This window comes from Colletes latitarsis, chromosome 12 (genome assembly GCF_051014445.1).
Source record: "Colletes latitarsis isolate SP2378_abdomen chromosome 12, iyColLati1, whole genome shotgun sequence".
Classification (NCBI taxonomy): Eukaryota; Metazoa; Arthropoda; class Insecta; order Hymenoptera; family Colletidae; genus Colletes; species Colletes latitarsis.
In genome coordinates, this window is record NC_135145.1 from 24922464 (window position 1) to 24942962 (window position 20499).

General features: G+C 35.3%; 3 protein-coding genes across 4 annotated transcripts in view; 1 reads left to right on the top strand and 2 right to left on the bottom strand.

The window, feature by feature from the left end:
* LOC143348955 (uncharacterized) overlaps positions 1-20006 on the top strand; it is a 46102-nt gene extending 26096 nt beyond the window's left edge. The window contains exons 3-7 of one of the 2 annotated variants that reach the window (XM_076779741.1): positions 15960-16165; positions 16516-16717; positions 17275-17502; positions 17654-17964; positions 18225-20006. In XM_076779741.1, the coding sequence (XP_076635856.1) occupies positions 15960-16165; positions 16516-16717; positions 17275-17502; positions 17654-17964; positions 18225-18732 (1455 nt within the window). In that variant the 3' untranslated portion in view covers positions 18733-20006. The remainder of the gene's footprint in view (positions 1-15959; positions 16166-16515; positions 16718-17274; positions 17503-17653; positions 17965-18224) is intronic. The other variant, XM_076779742.1, reaches the window with a different exon arrangement.
* Positions 1-20499, bottom strand: part of LOC143348962 (uncharacterized) — a 438943-nt gene that overhangs the window by 48609 nt on the left and 369835 nt on the right. The window lies entirely within an intron of this gene.
* LOC143349091 (uncharacterized) lies at positions 5485-15278 on the bottom strand. The gene is made up of 11 exons (XM_076780028.1): positions 15263-15278; positions 14116-14374; positions 8870-9053; positions 8642-8767; positions 8454-8571; positions 7894-8155; positions 6667-6783; positions 6499-6589; positions 6289-6425; positions 5617-5749; positions 5485-5538 (listed from the first exon to the last, which is right to left on the bottom strand). The coding sequence occupies exons 1-11, from the start codon at positions 15276-15278 to the stop codon at positions 5485-5487; spliced, it is 1497 nt and encodes a 498-aa protein (XP_076636143.1).

Here is a 20499-nt window from a genome sequence, read left to right on the forward strand (position 1 = left end):
ATAGGGAAGCAGCGACAGGGAAAAATCGATGGACCAGGATGGCAAAGTTTCCCGTCTTCACTTTTCCTCCGGCTTGTACGAACAAAGAACGACCGAGTATAAAGTTGAGCCCCCGCCATTAGTTGAAAAGTCTTTTACCAGTTCCCTTTGCTTCCCAACAGGAAACGTTTGAGGATTATCGAGGAACGTGGGAGTTTTCGAAGAGCTCGCGTTCATCGAACCTCCCTCGGATATCTCTTGCTTATTACAGAAAGGGAGGGGAAAATAGAAAGGAAGAATAAAAAGTTGGGCGAAGAAAGTTTTAGCGGTCAGAAGGAGTAACTCGGTTGTCGAGGATCGCCGCAGGCCATCGAGACATTTTAATTTCCCGGTGGGTGACTGCTCGCGGACACCAAAGCCTCCTCGGTCCGCGATTTTAGGTCATAATCTGTTCCCTTTTATTCGCGATGATTGCGAACTTTACAGCGGAGATTAAAATGGTTTCCGCTACGTCGGGACCCTACACTTTTTACCCCCTCTGCTTTATAGAGTTTCCCTGCTCGCGTTTCGCGTACAAACTTCTTCCTCCTTCGCCCCCCGTGACATTTTTTACGCGATAACGCTCTTCTATCCCGAACACTGACATTTCACACTCTACCATCGAATTTGAAACTTGAATATAAAATTGTATTGAAATCAAAACTCACTACAAGATAATTATGAAGATAATATTCGAAAAATGAACTGGAGTTTTGATTATCTGGATCTTTGAGAGTTTTGAACTTTTTTATCGTCGCACGAAGATTGGATTTCACTGGAAATACATATTTTACACGGCTTGCTCTTATCCCGTGTATTGTACCAAATGATTCAATCAATTCCAAACAATTGAACGTTTATGCTGTTATTATAAAGCATGGAAACGTTTTTTAATTACTCGATAATGTCACGTGCCTGTTTTCATTTTCCAAAAGTTACACTATGTATTTTATGCCATTTCTGGAGCTTTTACCATTTTGTACGTTCCGAGTAATTGCTACGTCGATTCGGGTTGTTTTTTGTTGGTTAGTGTGAACAGACGGCCGCTGTAAGAATAAAAAATTGTTGAGACGCGTATCGCTTGGTTTACGACTGGGCTCGAGAACGACAATGCTATTTTTGAGGTCGTCATTAGCGTGACTCTGGTTTGCATACATTTCTTAAGAACTTTGCTGTAGCTTGAAAGCATCTGTTTGTTAGCGTCAATCTTTATGGATGTTTTGAAGGTGAAAGGTGGGGCGCTATTTCTCGCTTTTAGAAGGTTTACGGCTGGGTCAAGGGTTCAACCGAGCCTTGACATACAATTGACTCCCCAAAATATTCGAACGCGTTCGAACCAAAATTTTAGTTCTTTCGTAAATACCATTTTTAACACATTCACTGCCAGTGAAAACCTACTTAAATTTTTTTCTCAAAAGTGCGTAGGATTTCGAGGGTAGGTATAATGACCAGAAGTGATTCTAATTGCCTCCTGCAACTAAATATAATTTTTTTAGAACGATTTGAAAAATTTTTTTTTCTGCCAAAAAATTTCAGCAACTTCTCGAATTTTTTTCTAGAAAATGGGTAAGATTTCGGGGGTAGGTATAATGACCAAAAGTGATTGCAATTACCCCCTGCAACTAAATATAATTTTTTTAGAACGATTTGAAAAATTGTTTTTTTGCTGAAAAATTTCAGCAACTTCTCGAATTTTTTTCTAGGAAATGAGTAAGATTTCGGGGGTAGGTATAATGACCAAAAGTGATTGCAATTGCCCCCTGCAACTAAATATAATTTTTTTAGAGAGATTTGAAAAATTTTTTTTTCTGCCAAAAAATTTTAGCACATTCTCGAATTTTTTTCTAGAAAGTGGGTAAGATTTCGGGGGTAGGTATAATGACCAAAAGTGATTGCAATTGCCCCCTGTAACTAAATGTAATTTTTTTAGAACGATTTGAAAAATTGTTTTTTTGCTGAAAAATTTCAGCAACTTCTCGAATTTTTTTCTAGAAAGTGGGTAAGATTTCGGGGGTAGGTCTAATAACCAAAAATGATTGTAATTGACTCCTGTAACTAAATATAATTTTTTTAGAACGATTTGACATATTTTAATTTTGTCGAAAAATTTCACACCTTCTCGAATTTTTTTCTAGGAAATGAGTAAGATTTCGGGGATATGACTCTTCACGAAAAATGCTTGTAATTGACCACTAGAGCCAAAGATATTTTTTTTAGAACGATTTGAAATTTTTTTTTTTCCTTGAAAAATTTAGGCACCTACCCCCTGTCGATTTTTCTCAAGAATTCGTTTTTTATTTTTTATAAATTTGTTTGACGTCCTACAGAAAACTTGTCTAATACTTTCTTGTAGGTACCTATGGGCTCTACTTCAGAAAAAAGTTTCACTGAAATATATTCGCTATTGTAGGAGTTATGGCTGTTTGAAAATTGGACCACTTTTATAAGATTTTTCGCATTTTACGGTGTCTAGGAGCAACTTTTCCAATATTTTTAGAATTTCTACATATTCTTCACTAAAATACGCGTTGATTGCTTTTTTAAATATTAACATCGTCCAATCCGTTCAGAAGTTATGACGTTTTGAAGATTCGCATGGAAATTCGAGGGTCGATTTCTGGCCTGAAATTAGATTTTCAGTAAGGAATTTTTTTCTCGAAAATGCGTAGGATTTCGGGGGTATGTATAATGACCAAAAATGATTATAATTGCCCCCTGAAACTAAATATAATTTTTTTAGAGCGATTTGAAAAATTTTTTTTTCTGCCAAAAAATTTCAACCTATCCGATTTTTTTTCTCGAAAGTGGGTAGGATTTCGGGGGTATGTCTATTCACCAAAAATGCTTATAATTGATCCCTGCAACAAAAAATAATTTTTCCAGAACGATTTGAAATTTTTTAATTTAGTTATTAACAACTTTTTAACGAAGTCTCAATCAAGGAATTGATATTCTTGATTTTCGTCTTATTTTGGCCTCTAAAATTTTTCCCAGGGGTGGTCGAACACCCTGTATTTTTGAGGAAGTTTCTGAAGGAAGATCTGATGGCGATTGTTAAAACTAACTTCAGAATTTGACTTATTTATGACATTTAAAATTTTACTGTCAAAGTAGTACTCTCTCCACCCTTTCCTTACTCTTTTGGATCATTAACTATAATTGTGCGTCAATGTACTCAACAGACAGGTACGCATTACGAAATTATTTTTGAATAAACAAAGAACAGGGGGTACGTAAGAAAATGACCGGTTGGAGCAACGCCAGTATTTATAAATACTTTTATAGATTTTACCAATTTTATAGATGCCGTTGTGCAATTGAAATATAAATATAAAATTTATCAACGATCGGGAATAAATATTTACATGAGAGTTGTAATGAATAGTTCTCAGTGATTAGAAATTGCACGATACGAAGGCGAAGCAAATCCATTTGTATCGGGCAAACAAAGTAAATAACACACGTGTCTACATATTTTTCTTATCGTTGCACTATACGTACCAATTACGAAATCGTAGAGTTCAAAATAACTGATAAAGTAGCGATTGTACAGCATAAACGACGCGCGATTAATTTTTAATGTCTGCGTACATTTACGTTTCCTACGTCCAGCACGCGACGTACGAAAATCGTGAAACACGTCAACGGATATCGTGTTACTCGCCATTTCCAACTCCATTTATGATTATGGTTTTCAATACAGGAAGGAAGTACATAGAATACATAAAAAGAAAAATATATTTCACGCACGTACAATTTAGCTTCAAAGGGAATAATGAGAAGGTAGAAAGTTGGAACTTTATTTCTGGAGTTTTATCACGACCGTGGAGAAACTAGAATCTTGTCATTATCATATACATGTACAGGGTGTTTGGCCACCCCTGGGACAAAATTTGGGATTGCAGAGGCCAAAATAATACGAAAATCAAGAATATCAAGTTGTTGATGGAGGCTTCGTTAAAAAGTTGTTAATAACTAAATTAAAAAATTTCAAATCGTTCTGGAAAAATTATTTTTTGTTGCAGGGATCAATTATAAGCATTTTTGGTGAATAGACATACCCCCGAAATCCTACCCACTTTCGAGAAAAAAAATCGGGTAGGTTGAAATTTTTTGGCAGAAAAAAAAATTTTTCAAATCGCTCTAAAAAAATTATATTTAGTTACAGGGGGCAATTATAATCATTTTTGGTCATTATACATACCCCCGAAATCCTACCCACTTTCGAGAAAAAAAATCGGGTAGGTTGAAATTTTTTGGCAGAAAAAAAAATTTTTCAAATCGCTCTAAAAAAATTATATTTAGTTTCAGGGGGCAATTATAATTATTTTTGGTCATTATACATACCCCCGAAATCCTACGCATTTTCGAGAAAAAAATTCCTTACTGAAAATCTAATTTCAGGCCAGAAATCGACCCTCGAATTTCCATGCGAATCTTTAAAACGTCATAACTCCTGAACGGATTGGACGATTTTAATGTTTAAAAAAGCAATCAACGCGTATTTTAGTGAAGAATATGTAGAAATTCTAAAAATATTGGAAAAGTTGCTCCTAGACACCGTAAAATGCGAAAAATCTTATAAAAGTGGTCCAATTTTCAAACAGCCATAACTCCTACAATAGCGAATATATTTCAGTGAAACTTTTTTCTGAAGTAGAGCCCATAGGTACCTACAAGAAAGTATTAGACAAGTTTTCTGTAGGACGTCAAACAAATGTATTAAAAATAAAAAACGAATTCTTAAGAAAAATCGACAGGGTGCCTAAATTTTTCGACGAAAAAAAAAATTTCAAATCGTTCTAAAAAAAATATCTTTGGCTCTAGTGGTCAATTACAAGCATTTTTCGTGAAGAGTCATATCGCCGAAATCTTACTCAATTCCCAGAAAAAAATTCGAGAAGGTGTGAAATTTTTCGACAAAATTAAAATTTTTCAAATCGTTCTAAAAAAAATACTGTTATCTGTGGGGGTCAATTGCAATCATTTTTGGTCATTACACATACCCCCGAAATCCTACCCACTTTCTAGGAAAAAATTCGAAAACGTGAAATTTTTCGACGGAAAAAAAATTTCAAATCGTTTTGGAAAAATTACGTTCGATTGCAGGGGGCAATTACAATAATTTTTGGTGAATAAACATACCCCCGAAATGTTGCGCATTTTTGAGAAAAAAATTCAGGACGCACGGAACTTGAAATGTTAATAACTTTTTGCAATTTCTAGAAAGAGTATATCTGTTATAAACAATCAATAGAATAGTCAGTTTAGAAATGGTCGTCAACAAGTAAACATCTAGTCTGGAAACACATTTAAATAATAGCATTGTTTAACGATATAGTGTAACTATTTTATTTGAAAATACATATGTATCTTTAACTGGAATTCCTCTTGATTTAGGTCGATCGGTCAGTATAGCACTCTTCACAGAAGAAGAATACTTTACACAGCAACAGTAACAACGAGTTATTGTTTCGTTGACAGCAACATTGTGAAATACGACATGCACGTTTTAAAAGTCTTAAAATTAAATTTTATGTTAATTAATACTCGTCTAATAATGTGAGATAATTCCATTATCTTCATACTGTTACATACCGCTCCAAAATTCTGTATGTTCATCTCGTATAATCCCCCTGCAGTCAATGAACATGGTTTACTGCATCTTATTTGCATCATGCGGAGTAATCTCTGTACTTCCGAAGGTGTTTGATACCATTCGGACATGTATCTAACAGAATTTTATGCAACTGTTTAAATGTATCAACTTATTTGATACATTCTTGCACATTTACCCATCGAAACTTTTAATTCAGTATAAGAATACGCAAACATAATCCTGTTACCAGTTACGAGGACCAGTCTAATGATCAGCCTTTCTTTTTGTCTTTTACGAGGCAGTGTCTTTTACAAAAAAATATAAATCGTAAAATTGGTCGCAGGCAAAACATATTACACACTTTTCTTAGAAAACGAGCAATAAGAATAGAAGTGAATATTGAAAAATCCATTGTAGGTATACTATAAGAGAAGTGAAGTTAAATGGCGCTAAAATAACATTGAATGCTAGAAATTCTAGACGAAATTTTAAAAACAGTCATTTGACCGATCCTGGTAGGTTTGGTGTTAATGATGTATACGTATTAAATGGACATTGGACGAATTTTTAAATAGAAATTAATTGATTTGCTTGGAAGTAGCATTAATAAGTTCAGAGTAAACGAAAATGCACAAGAACCTATAAAATTATTCGACCCCTTAAACACTTACATGTTGGTGCCTAAGTCTAAACTGTAATCTAGAAGCACTTGTCCAGGTAAACTGATAATAAACAAATGAAAGTTCTGACCAGTGAAAAAAACACCGTATCTAAAAGCTTGATCAGGTTCGTGCAAGTGTACCATAGCCTGGGAAACAAAATTTCGATTTGTTTAACAGTCCTTAGAAACAACGTTACCGAAAGGTATAAATATGTCTTACTTGAAATGCCGTGATGCTAATACCTATCATGTTAAGTCCGATTTGAGCTAAGTAATTCTTTCGATTAAGATTATCCAGGAACTCGAAAAACCTTGAAACGAAATCAAATGACACATCAGTTAATAGAACTGTTTATTTTTAGTTTAATATTATGTAATCGATACGAACTTGATGGCTTTATTGTGAACTATAACGCACTGCCTAAAGTCTTCATATTCGTTGCCCCGAGATGCATCCCCATTTTTAATCATATTATTATTTTCAGCTGCTTTCCTAATCTTATATCTGTATTTATCAGAATTACTCGTATAAACAAAAATGTGTCTATTTCTACGCAAGTAATGGATATAATAAGTGGTCAACTCTGTTTTGAGCATGCACTATATCTACGTGCGATCCAAAGAATTTTTTACAAGTTATTTTGTTCAAAATTAACAACGATAATACAGCAAATTCTTGGATAATCTTACTTTATTAAATACTCTTTTACTTGCAGACCAAATTTTATATTCTGATTGTTAATATGATAGAATCCTCCATTAAAATTTTTCCCAGGGGTGGCTGAACACCCTGTATAATATAAATATAAATACAAATTGATTTTTTCGTTTTTGCTATATGATGTTACAAATATAGAAATAATTATGAAATGATTACATGAAATAACGATATTGCAATATTTGCAAGGGGATAAATATAATAGTAGTCTAAAAATTGTACCAATCGAAAATGACTCGTAGTTATCCAAGCATTGCTGTATGTTTTAGATCATCTAGTGCAGCTAATGTTTAGTCTATCTTAAACAATTGGTAGAAAATGACTTCAAGGTGTACGTTTGAAGTCTTTCTTTCCTATTTATGTTTTGACATGAATCGTGATAGTTGTATTTAAATTGAAAATATTTTTTCCAAAGGTTCATTTAGATCGAAACTCGTGGATCATTGAGACAGTGTTAAACCAATTAATATTTAACTATTTCCTAATCCTTAATTTCGACTGTTTTGTTTTCTCTTGTTTAAATTTATTACAAGAGTAATGCTGTTCTGAAAATACGATAAAAAATTTGATATGTCGACTATCACAATTCGTCTGATTTTTGCAAAACGCAAAAGTAACGATCAGTGAGTTACTCCTAAGAAGTTACAATATGGTTGGTACTATTGGTAGACGAGATGATGGCACGCTACCCACAAACTAAACGACGCAAGGGGTCAAGGGGGAGCCCCACGAGTTGTTAGGTTCTTGCTACCTTTCCCTGAATATTGTCCACAGAGTCATCCTCATCAATTCCTACAACTATTGCTATTTGCGTGCTCTAATTTGTGGCTAGTATGCCAATATCTTGTCTCTCAATAACTTTGTGTAAAACGTTCCAAATGTCTGAATTATATTTACCCGCATACGGCGAATAATCCAGCTGCGTGATGAACTATTATCATGTATAATGAATCTACGGTGACTATTATTAATATAGTACCAAACGCGCAGATAGTCCCGTGAATGTATATGGCATAAAAATATTCGTCGTCGTCTACGTAGTAATAAGCTTTTAGTATTTGTTCGCGCCGCCGGGACTCGTTTAGCGGTATAGCAATGTCCAATAACGGATTAAACAGTGGAAGCAATGAAAACAGTACCAAAAATGTTAACAAGACGGCTGTAAAGTGTAGAAATAACTCTTGTCATTATTGAATGTTCCCAATAATCGGAGACGTTCTTCGAGATTAATAAAGGTCGATTTATATTGCCCGATTCTGTTCAATTCGGACTAATCTACATCTAAATCTTGAACGATTTTTTAAAAGATGTAAAAGGGCGCCGTGAGTATTTAACACTAAATATTCTCAGCCTCAGCGAAACTCTTGGATAATTTTAAGGCGAATTAATCGCGAAAAAGGATTGGAAATTTGTGTAAAAACTCTAAAACCTGTTGAAAGTTGCGTGAAAACACTTACTTCTGTATAGTTGGGCAATTTTGCTTCCCCTCTCCGTAAGAACATCTAGATGATGCTGTTCATCGGCGAGCTTCAATTCATCCCATACTTCTTTTACGGAGACAAATATATCTTTGAACTATAATTTTGCGTATTGCTATGATTCTGTACACATAATAAGCTCCATTTACTGTAAAAAATGTACATACATTTTGTCTGTTGAGATGAAGACTTAATAATTTTACAATACTGTTAATAGCTGTAATCAATTGTGGTAGGCTCTCGGTGGCCCCGTCCCAATCCTTATTGGATAACGAGAGCAGAATTTGGAAAAGCTACCGAAATGTACGTTGCGATTACGAGATAATTTGTTTTTCAATTTTTATATTCATTATTGTTAATATTCATTCATTAATCGATCGGATAATTCCACTTACCGAAGGTAGTATTATGCTAATGCTAATAGTTATTATCAGAGTAACATTAATATTACTACGTAGATTTGTTTGCGACGGAGACTGTCCCAAAAATATCAAATACTTCTTAAGCGTTTTGTAATAAGGAATGCTGAATACACTGGCCCCACTTCTCTCGTCTTTCTGAAGAACTGAATGGTCTGAGCTTAATTATGAAACGCGCTGCATTAAATACATTGTTAATTAAAATAAAGTTATAATAAATTGGATAAATCACTCCTAAAAATGTTTACTCTCAAGCGTTAACTGCATACACGCAGTGAAAATATAAATATTTACTTAGGTGGCTTTGTCTTGAATCAGTTTATTTTTTCGAAAATTGTTATATTTCATCACTTAAAATAAACAAATTTAGAACAAAGCCACTAAAATAAATATTTACGCAACTGTGTGTTACTATTAAACTCCTTAAATGAAAGAAAAGATTAATTTTTAATTAAATATTTGTAATATATAAATAATACTATAAATAATATACAGGGTGTTCGACTAACTCTAGGAAAAATTTTAATAGGGGATTCTAGAGGCCAAAATAAGACGAAAATCAAGAATATCAATTTGTTTATGGAGGCTTTGTTAAAAAGTTATTAACATTTAAAGTTCCGATCGTGCTGAATTTTTTTCTCGAAAACGCGTAGGATTTCGGGGGTATGTGTAATGACCAAAAATGATTGTAATTCACCCCCACAGGTACCAGTATTTTTTTCAAAACGATTTGGAATTTTTTAATTTTGCCGAAAAATTTCACGTTTTCGAATTTTTTTCTCGAAAGTGTGTACGATTTCGGGGGTATGTCCAATGACCAAAAATGCTTGTAATTGACCTCCACAGCTATTAATATTTTTTTCAGAACGATTTGAAATTTTTTAATTTTGTCGAAAAATTTCACGTTTTCGAATTTTTTTCTCGAAAGTGTCTACGATTTCGGGGGTATGTCTAATGACCAAAAATGCTTGTAATTGACCCCCACATCTATTAATATTTTTTTCAGAACGATTTGAAATTTTTTAATTTTGTCGAAAAATTTCACGTTTTCGAATGTTTTTCTCGAAAGTGTCTACGATTTCGGGGGTATGTCTAATGACCAAAAATGCTTATAATTGACCCCCACAGCTATTAATATTTTTTTCAGAACGATTTGAAATTTTTTAATTTTGTCGAAAAATTTCACGTTTTCGAATTTTTTTCTCGAAAGTGTGTACGATTTCGGGGGTATGTCTAATGACCAAAAATGCTTGTAATTTACCCCCACAGCTATTAATATTTTTTTCAGAACGATTTGAAATTTTTTAATTTTGTCGAAGAATTTCACGTTTTCGAATTTTTTTCTCGAAAGTGTGTAGGATTTCGGGGGTATGTCTATTCACCAAAAATGCTTGTAATTGACCCCCACAGCTATTAATATTTTTTTCAGAACGATTTGAAATTTTTTAATTTTGTCGAAAAATTTCACGTTTTCGAATTTTTTTCTCGAAAGTGTGTAGGATTTCGGGGGTAGGTCTATTCACCAAAAATGCTTGTAATGGACCCCTGCAACTGAAAATAATTTTTTTGAAACGATTTGAAATTTTTGTTTTTCGTCGAAAAATTTAGGCACCTACCCCCTGTCGATTTTTCTTAAGAATTCGTTTTTCATTTTTAGTAATTTTATTTGACGCCCTACAGAAAAGTTGTGTAATACTTTTTTATAGGTACTCATGAGCTCTACTTGAGAGAAAAGTTTCATTGAAATATATTCACTATTGTAGGTGTTATGGCTGTTTGAAAATTGGACCATTTTTATTGGGGTTTTCTCAGTTTACGAGGTCAAGGATCAACTTTTCGAATATTTTTGCAATTTCTACATATTCTACACTAAAATACGCGTCGTTTGCTTTGTTAAACATTAAAATCGTCCAATCCGTTCAGAAGTTATGACGTTTTAAAGATATGCATGAAATTTCAGGGAACCATTTCTGGCCTCACATTAGATTTTCGGTAAACAATTTTTTTCTCAAAAATGCGTAAGATTTCGGGGGTATGTCTATCCACAAAAAATGATTGTAATTGACCCCTGCAGCTCATGATATTTTTTTCAGAACGATTTGAAATATTTTAATTTTGTCGAAAAATTTCTCAACTTCTCGAATTTTTTTCTCGAAAATGGATAGGATTTCGGGGGTATGTCTATTCACCAAAAATGTTTGTAATTAACCCCCAAACCCGAAAATAATTTTTCCAGAAGGATTTGAAATTTTTGAATTTAATTGTTAATAACTTTTCAACGAAGCCTCCATCAAAAAATTAATATTCTTGATTTTCGTCTTATTTTGATCTCTAGTATGTCCCATTAAAATTTTTCCCAGGGTTGGCCGTTCACTCTGTATAAATAGGAAAGTAGGTCGAAGTGATTTCTAAATCAAAACTAGTTATTACTAATAATTATTAAATTATTATTATTATTAATTACATTAATATTAATAATCATTATTAATAATTGAAACTACTAATTAAATCAAATGTAATTTTTCTAGATAGTAAATATAATTAATGTGCTTTTGAGAATTGGAATTTTTCAAAAAATGGACTGAAAATGATCAGTTTGGCACCTAAGTGGCCTAATGTCACATGCATGTTCCCATACGTGAATGCAACAGAAGTTTCCCACGAACCTATTTAATACTAATTTTCGCGTGATCAACTGTTTTTGGGCAAATAATATTTAATATTGTTGAAATATCTAAATCACATTGTTAGATTTGGTCTTTAACGTTGCGTGACATAAAAAGATATAATCAAATTAATATAAAACTTATCTCACCGACTGAAGACATTCTTCCAATATTAATCACTTTTATATTTCTGTCTATCGTTTCGCGTAGCACCGTTGGACGGAACAGTGTTCCAGAAAATAACGAATAGTTAATATATTGTTGCACAATGATCGAGCCTTTAAATAACAAGTTTCAGGGAACTGCTCTGCTCCGAATCCTCGCGAAGACTATTTGGTTTCCCCGAAGGCGCGTTTCTTTTCGAACAATCACTCGTTAGAAAACGAAATGAAAGATTTATCCAGGAAGACAACTTCTATAAAATTGATCAAATCTCACAATCGATGCGATATGGTAACAACCGTATTTATAAATATTAAATATATTCCTTAGAATGTCTATTGTCAGAAGGAATGACTGGCGTTGCTCCAACCGGTCATTTTCTTACGTACCCCCTGTTATTTGCAATTCAAAAATAATTTCGTAATGCATACCTGTCTGTTGGTACATTGACGCACAATTATAGCCAATGTTTGAGGAAAGTGACAAAAGGGAAGAGAGAGTTTTACTTTGACAGTCAAAATGTCATAAATAAGTCAAAATCTGAAGTTACTTCGAGCTACGCAGACTATAGTTACAATCGCCATCAGAACCAGCCAGTCAGAACAGTTCAGTGTTCTTCTGATACGCTCCGTTTGATTATCCTTTTCAATGCTTCGACTTCTAAACATTGCACTTGGCTGACTTGTTTTTCGTTCATCGATGCATTTGTTAAAATTAATTTTGGGTAAACTGTGAACAAAAGTGAAACCTAGGTGAGTGTCATCTGATATTACTTTTTGTTAAGTTTAGAGAAATAGTGAAGAGTACCTTTGTCAGATCTCATCAACTGGCACTTAAATAGTCTAAAAAGACACTTTCATCGAAATATCCTATTTACCACGTTAAACTAATTAATAATTATAATAATAAGACCTCTAGCCGCAACCTCCCGCGCGAACGCAGCTGTTTGCACGTCGCTGTTCTACAGCCAGAACTTTAAACGTTAATAACTTTTTAACTAAGCCTCCATCAACAAATTACTATTCTTCATTTTCGTCTTATTTTGGTCTCTAGAATCTCCCACTAAAATTTTTCCCCAAAGTGGCTGCACACTTTGTATAATATTTTATACGAATGTTTGGTAGAATTATAATTAGGCAATAATAATATTAGAATCACACGTCAACTTTGATCATTTAACACTCTGTTAGTATTAGTTTCTCACACTGTATTCGATGAAGTGTATAAAAGAAAGAGTAGGATAGTTTAACTAGTCCAGAAACACATGTAAATAATAACACTGAATAACCATACAACGATTTTATTTACATAGATGTAATGGATATAAAAATTGGTCAACTCGATATTGAATAGTTATGATGCTCTGTTTTGAGCATGCACTATATCTACGTGCGATCTGAACAATTTTTTACAAGTTATTTTGTTTAAAATTAACAACGATAATACAGCAAATTCTTGGATAATCTTACTTTATTAAATACTCTTTTACTTGCAGACCAAATTTTATATTCTGATTGTTAATATGATAGAATCCCCCATTAAAATTTTTCCCAGGGGTGGCTGAACACCCTGTATAATATAAATATAAATACAAATTGATTTTTTCGTTTTTGCTATATGATGTTACAAATATAGAAATAATTATGAAATGTTTACATGAAATAACGATATTACAATATTTGCAAGGGGATAAATATAATAGTAGTCTAAAAATTGTACCAATCGAAAATGATTCGTAGTTATCCAAGCATTGCTGTATGTTTTAGATCATCTAGTGCAGCTAATGTTTAGTCTATCTTAAACAACTGGTAGAAAATGACTTCAAGGTGTACGTTTGAAGTCTTTCTTTCCTATTTATGTTTTGACATGAATCGTGATAGTTGTATTTAAATTAAAAATATTTTTTCCAAAGGTTCATTTAGATCGAAACTCGTGGATCATTGAGACAGTGTTAAACCAATTAATATTTAACTATTTCCTAATCCTTAATTTCGACTGTTTTGTTTTCTCTTGTTTAAATTTATTACAAGAGTAATGCTGTTCTGAAAATACGATAAAAAATTTGATATGTCGACTATCACAATTCGTCTGATTTTTGCAAAACGCAAAAGTAACGATCAGTGAGTTACTCCTAAGAAGTTACAATATGGTTGCTACTATTGGTAGACGAGATGATGGCACGCTACCCTCAAACTAAACGACGCAAGGGGTCAAGGGGGAGCCCCACGAGTTGTTAGGTTCTTGCTACCTTTCCCTGAATATTGTCCACAGAGTCATCCTCATCAATTCCTACAACTATTGCTATTTGCGTGCTCTAATTTGTGGCTAGTATGCCAATATCTTGTCTCTCAATAACTTTGTGTAAAACGTTCCAAATGTCTGAATTATATTTACCCGCATACGGCGAATAATCCAGCTGCGTGATGAACTATAATCATGTATAAAGAATCTACGGTGATTACTGTTAGTATAGTACCAACCGCACAGATAGTCCCGTGAATGTATATGGCATAAAAATACTCGTCGTCTACGTAGTAATAACCTTTTAGTATTTGTTCACGCCGTCGGGACTCGTTTAGCGGTATAGCAATGCCCAATAACGGATTAAGCAGTGGAAGCAATGAAAACAGTACCAAAAATGTTAATAAGACGGCTGTAAAGTGTAGAAACAACTCTTGTTATTATATGTAGGTATACGAAGTACTGAATGTTGACGAAATTAGGAGCATTCGTCGAGATCAACAACAACATTCTCTTAAGGAGGTATTGCTTGTGATTTTTTTTTTAATGATAGATTGGCTGTTTTATACTGAAACTTTGTAGATATATTTATTCATCTTTTAAGCATGTACTGTAATATTTTCATGGAAAAATATTAAAAATCGTGGGAATTGTAACTTCATATTTAATGGCTCTTTTGGCTTCCAGGATTTCAGATAGTTTGAAACAGAGGGGGTTAAAGTATCTTCATAAGGAAGAAGTCAAAATCCTGATAAATAAAATCGAATTTCTATTTGTCTTTAGCGTATCAAAAAAAAAAATAGTAAAACTCAATATTTTTTTAAATCTCTAATCCCAGCTATAAAGGCGTGTCTGCTGAATATTTTCTCCAAATTTGAAGTAAATCGATCTGCTAGATCTCGAAATATCACGTGAGCCAGTTTAAATGCGGTTTTTGTAAACAAGAAGCTATGAAAAAAATATTGTACATACCTATAAGACAATAACTCCTACAACAGTAAATATATTTCAATGAAACTTTTTTCTGAAATAGAGGTCATAGGTACCTACAAAAAAGTATTAGACAACTTTTCTGTGTAGGGCCAACCAAATTTATTAAAAATAAAAAACGAATTTTTAAGAAAAATCAGCTACCAGCCTTCTCAGGCTGATGACCCCATCCCAGCAGCCCCTTTCACCTCCCCCTGGACAACCAAACGGGTGCGTGGTGCCAGAGGGAAAGACTGGCGCTGCCCTAACCGGTCATTTTCTTATCTACCTCCTGTTATTTGCAATTCAAAAATAATTTCATAATGCGTACCTGTCTGTTGGTACATTGACGCACAATTATAGCCAATGTTCGAGGAAAGTGACAAAAGGGAAGAGAGAGTTTTACTTCGACAGTCAAATGTTAAATGTACTATTCAGAGATGACTTGTTGGCAAGGCACCTACAAACTAAAGAGGGCAGGGGCAAGAAGAGCCAATAGGCGTGCTTAGCCAACAAGTCATCATTGCACAGTACATATAACACCGTATTAAATTGTAATTTAATATTTCGTAACATGTTCTCTTCGTTTCGCTATTTCTTTCAATCTATTTGACATAGAATGGACAAACTTCACTGCTGGTTTTAGACCATTCTGCTGAAATTGTTTTAATTCTGATTTATTCTAAATCCTGAAGACATTTGACGTATCTTTAAAAATAACAGATATTTCAGGTGCAAACCTTGTATACTATGAATAAAGCCAACAAGATCAAAATGAGATTACCCTTTCAATACATGAGATATTGTAAATAGAGATACATAACAATTTTTATGTCCACCACTGTATATCTCTGACAGAAAGAGCAGTGAAATGTAAGACGATTACACGTAGGATAAATGATTCGTAGGTCGATTAGGTTGAGTTCAGGGTCTGGATATATCCAGACAAAAACTAACTTTATCTGACAGAAATAGCAGTTACTTGGAACCTACGGGAATTATTAAACGAGTCTGTTTGGCTTTCACAGGCTGAAGATTATATCGGATTGAAGGGCAGCTTTGACGATCATATCGGATTATTGGTGCATGGGGAAGACGGAGGACAGAAGATCGCAATACAGCCGGACCCGAGAGGTTTACCGAGTTTACCACCCAACTTAGAAGCTCGTCTACCACAACTCGATCAAAGCTTGAAGATTACGCACGCCGAATGGTTACCTGTCACAAAAACCAGGTGTGTTCACCGACTAATAAGGGCTTCTTGAATATTTATTGCCCGGAATTGTTCATTAACGTGGTAAAAATGCCCCCAAATGAACTTTGAATGTGATTCCAGAGACCAAAATAAGACGAAAATGAAGAATAGCAATTTGTTGACTGAGGCTTCGTTAAGAAGTTATTAACATTTAAGACTGAAGTATTGACAGCCTTACAGTTTGCGAGCAGCTGTTCTACAGACGGAACTTTAAACGCCAATAACTTTTTAACGAAGTCTCAATCAAGAAATTAGCATTCTTGATTTTCGTCTTATTTTGATCTCCAAAAAGTTATTGAAGCTATCAAGTGATATATTTTTATTCTCAGATTCAAGTTCTTCGTATATTCGGCGTACTTCGACGACAGGGTTGGCGGTGCAGGGTCGCCAACCGGAAAAGCTCAGGGCCTGGTACGCATAATCAGCGCAACAAAGACAAAAGGATCGGAACGAGTGTGGTGCAGATTTTGGTATCTACCAGAGAACGGAGGGAACGTTACAGCATCCGTAACAGTAGCTGCTAAAGTGAAGGTACGTTAAAACGAGTGCAAAACAGAGGTAACTTTCGTCGTAATGCTTTTAGTTCATTTCTTTCAACTTTAAGCGCTTTCGTGCGTCGATGGGAGTTGGGAGGCAACATCTATTTGCTTGTTACGTACAGTTTTCCCTCGCTAGTGAGGTACAAGAGGCTTGGGTTTCATATTCATCCCATTCGTTGTGTTTTGCGCTCTAAAAGTGGAAAAAGACATCCAATGGCTAAAATCCAAATGGGACTTCCCCGCGCGACCACCAGGTTCTCTCGCTGGCCACCATCTTTCCAACTATGGTGGTCAGCGAGAGGACATGGCGTCCTCCATTGTCGCGACACAGGTACTCACCATAGCAATCATGTCCGGTGAGTACCTATGTCAGCCTGTAGGACAGCCTACAATGAGCTGGTGGCGCCTCCCAGCCCCCTGGAGCTCCCTGGTTTCTCCAAGCTAGCAGCTCCAGGACGCAATAGCAAAGTGCAAATTTTGACATTTCCATTTCAATCGAACGGTGGCTCTTAAGTGAAACTAATAATGGCGACAATGATGTTTCAATAGGTAATCAGAGAGAACTGGAGCCTGAAATACAGTGCCTGCTTTGTAATTTGCCCGCTGCCCAAGGAATCGCCCACGAGCAACAGAGTCCCGGAAACGGTGAGCGTCGTGGCCAGGCTCAAAGCAACCCCGACGAATCGGATCCTCGTTCAGAACAGGCCGGAGAGTAGGTCGAAAGAGAAGGAGTTGTTGGCCGTTTGCGTGAAACCTCTGCATTACAACTACAACAGAGTACGTTACAAACCCTTGGAGATTTGAATGAAAATGATTTTTTCTCATTTTCCCGACAAACGTCTAGTCACGATACCTCTGGGTCGAATCGATAGTAGTACGGACGAATGCACTCAAGTTTCCCGTCTGCTAATCTATGAAAATGTTATAGGTGCTGCAACTAGTCGAGTTTATTGAGCTGCACAGACTACTTGGCGCTACCCATGTGACTCTGTACAATGACACGGTTGGCGCAGAGGCAGGATGCGCTCTCAAGTACTACGAAGCCAAAGGTCTCGTCACCGTGTTACCTTGGCATCATTTGGACATCATTTCTCAACGAGATATTCGCACGGAAGGACTGTTCGCCGCTCTGAACGATTGCCTTTATCGATCTATGTACAAATACGAGTACGTGGCGTTGATCGACCTCGACGAGTTTATTATACCTACGCACAATGACACGATAATCGATCTCATAAGGTAAGAGTTTGTTAACATCCACTGACTAGCTAACACGTAACTCAACTCCCACTTTTTCAACCAATATTCAAACTAAACTTGCAACATTAGATGCCGTCTCTGTAGATTTAGAGTATCCAACCCTGTAAACATATCACCACTCTTACCACCGAATTAAACTAAAGTTATTACTTTCGAGCTAAGCCTGCCAACACATTTACCAGTCGCTGTAATTCCACAAACGTACGTTGATCGCGCTGAGGCTACTTAATATTTTTTAGGTGGATGAACAGTCGTATAAACACCAAGTCCACCGGAGCGTATTCCTTTCAGAACGCTTTCTTTTACTTGCAATGGGCCGACGATCCGTTCATAGTAATGAGTCGAACGCCCATCGAGGCTGGTTTGATCACATTAAGGAAAACGAGGCGACGAGCGAAGCTGCACCCGCATAAACAGCGGTCAAAGTACGTTTGCAAGCCGCAGAATATCGTCGAGGCCGGTAACCACTTTGTTTGGGAATTCATCCCTGGATACAGTACTCTGAACGTATTGTCGGAAGCTGCGATTTTACATCACTATCGTGTTTGCGAGTTCGGCGGCGACGACTGTATAAAGACACAATCGGTCGTCGATAGAACGGCCTACAAGTACAAGGACAGACTGTCGGACAGTGTTAGCAAAACCTGGGCGGACCTAAACACCGAATGTTTGCTACCGAAATTGGAACCAATACCAGCGATGACGCCGCGGATAAAAACAGGTCCTGTGTTGAAGTCGGTCAGGTAGCAGAAGACCATCGGCGACGTTTTATGGGATATTGGTAATTTCACTGGTACGCCCAAGGTAGCGAGAACCTATTTCTACAACTACGGTGGTCCTTGATTTCTCAGTGGGAGATCCCGCCGTGTTCAGATTTAATGGGATGCCATAACGTTTTTCCTACCATTTGCGGTCCACACCTGACGAATCTCGTTTTCGTAAACGGAGAACGGTGCCTGTCGACGAGCCAATCCGGAGTTGACGAAGGTACGACGCTCATCGAAAAGCTGATGAATATTTTTCTACGTGAGAAGGACTCATGACCGATCGGGAAAGTGGGGGACTTTCCCGGTCGATCCTGCTACTCTTACGCTATGGTGCTTCTTTCACGATTTTATACGTGTATTTACTTGAAGATTTGTTTCTGTTCGAACGATCTACGTGAAACTGGGCCTACACTTCGGTCTACATTGCCGGCTATAACGTGAGATTTGATATTAACACTGTTGTATTGTTGGTACATTCTTTTCAACACACTTATAAAATCCGCACAACGTATAAATAAAACATACGCATATCCATAGGATCAATACCTAGTTGTAGTTTATGTATGTATAATATGTATCTAGAACATCTAGTATTTAATCTATAGCAAACGAGTAGAATGCGTAATGTTTTTTCAAACGCTATTTACATCTAGCAATTTCTATCCAATGAATTTGTTACGGTGTGAAGAACCTCTTAGTTTAGGAGAAATCTTGCTTCTTTTTAACTTTAATTATTGTTAATTACGTTTTAACGATTTTATTCGTTATTTACCAGTCTCGCGATATACTTTCCATTACCTCGGTGAAAGTAATTTACGATAATGTTGTTATACGAAGCTGATCGGATTACGAACGATATGTAATTGTTAATTATGCTCACGATGACGAAAAGAGGGTAGTACTGTGTCAGCTAAGTAGATGTTACAAATTCGAGCGTTATGACAATGAAGACGGCGAACTGTTTCTATTTCTTTCATAAGGTCACATTTTTTACGCGCACATACATTTATTATGTATATATGTGTATACACAAATGTGTACGTATATTTACGTACATGTAGGATAGGTGATTGCATACACGTGATCGGTGCTGAGCCAACAATCAACATGCCGTTTGGTCGTGTTGGAAAAGTTAATAAATATTATACGACGACAATATGTATTTTAATTCCCTTGAAAATATATTTCGTAATGTAAGTCCGGAACACGTGTAAAATTGTACGAATAATTGAATTTTAAATTATTTAACAAAACTATATATCCGGAGTGTTCAACCATCCCTGGGAAAAATTTCAATGCGGGATTCTGGAGGCCAAAATAAGACGAAAATCAAGAATATTAATTTGCTCATTGAGGCTTCGTTAAAAAGTTATTAATAATTAAATTCAAATATTTCAAATCGTTCTGGGAAAAATATTACAAGCTGTGGGGGTGAATTATAATCATTTTTGGTCATTAGACATACCCTCAAAATCCTACGCGTTTTCGAGAAAAAAATTCGAAAACGTGAAATTTTTCGACAAAATTAAAAAATTTCAAATCGTTCTAAAAAAAATATTAATAGCTGTGGGGGTCAATTACAAGCATTTTTGGTGAATAGACATACCCTCGAAATCCTACCCACTTTCGAGAAAAAAATTCAAAACGTGAAATTTTTCGTCAAAATTAAAAAATTTCAAATCGTTCTGAAAAAAATATTGTTAGCTGTGGGGGTCAATTACAATCATTTTGGGTCATTAGACATACC

Coding starts and splice junctions, on each gene's coding strand:
- LOC143349091 (XM_076780028.1), bottom strand. Junction 8,572..8,641: donor TTCATCTCAACAGACAAAAT/GTATGTACATTT, acceptor GCAAAATTATAG/TTCAAAGATATATTTGTCTC. Junction 5,539..5,616: donor ACATACAGAATTTTGGAGCG/GTATGTAACAGT, acceptor TTTAATTTTAAG/ACTTTTAAAACGTGCATGTC.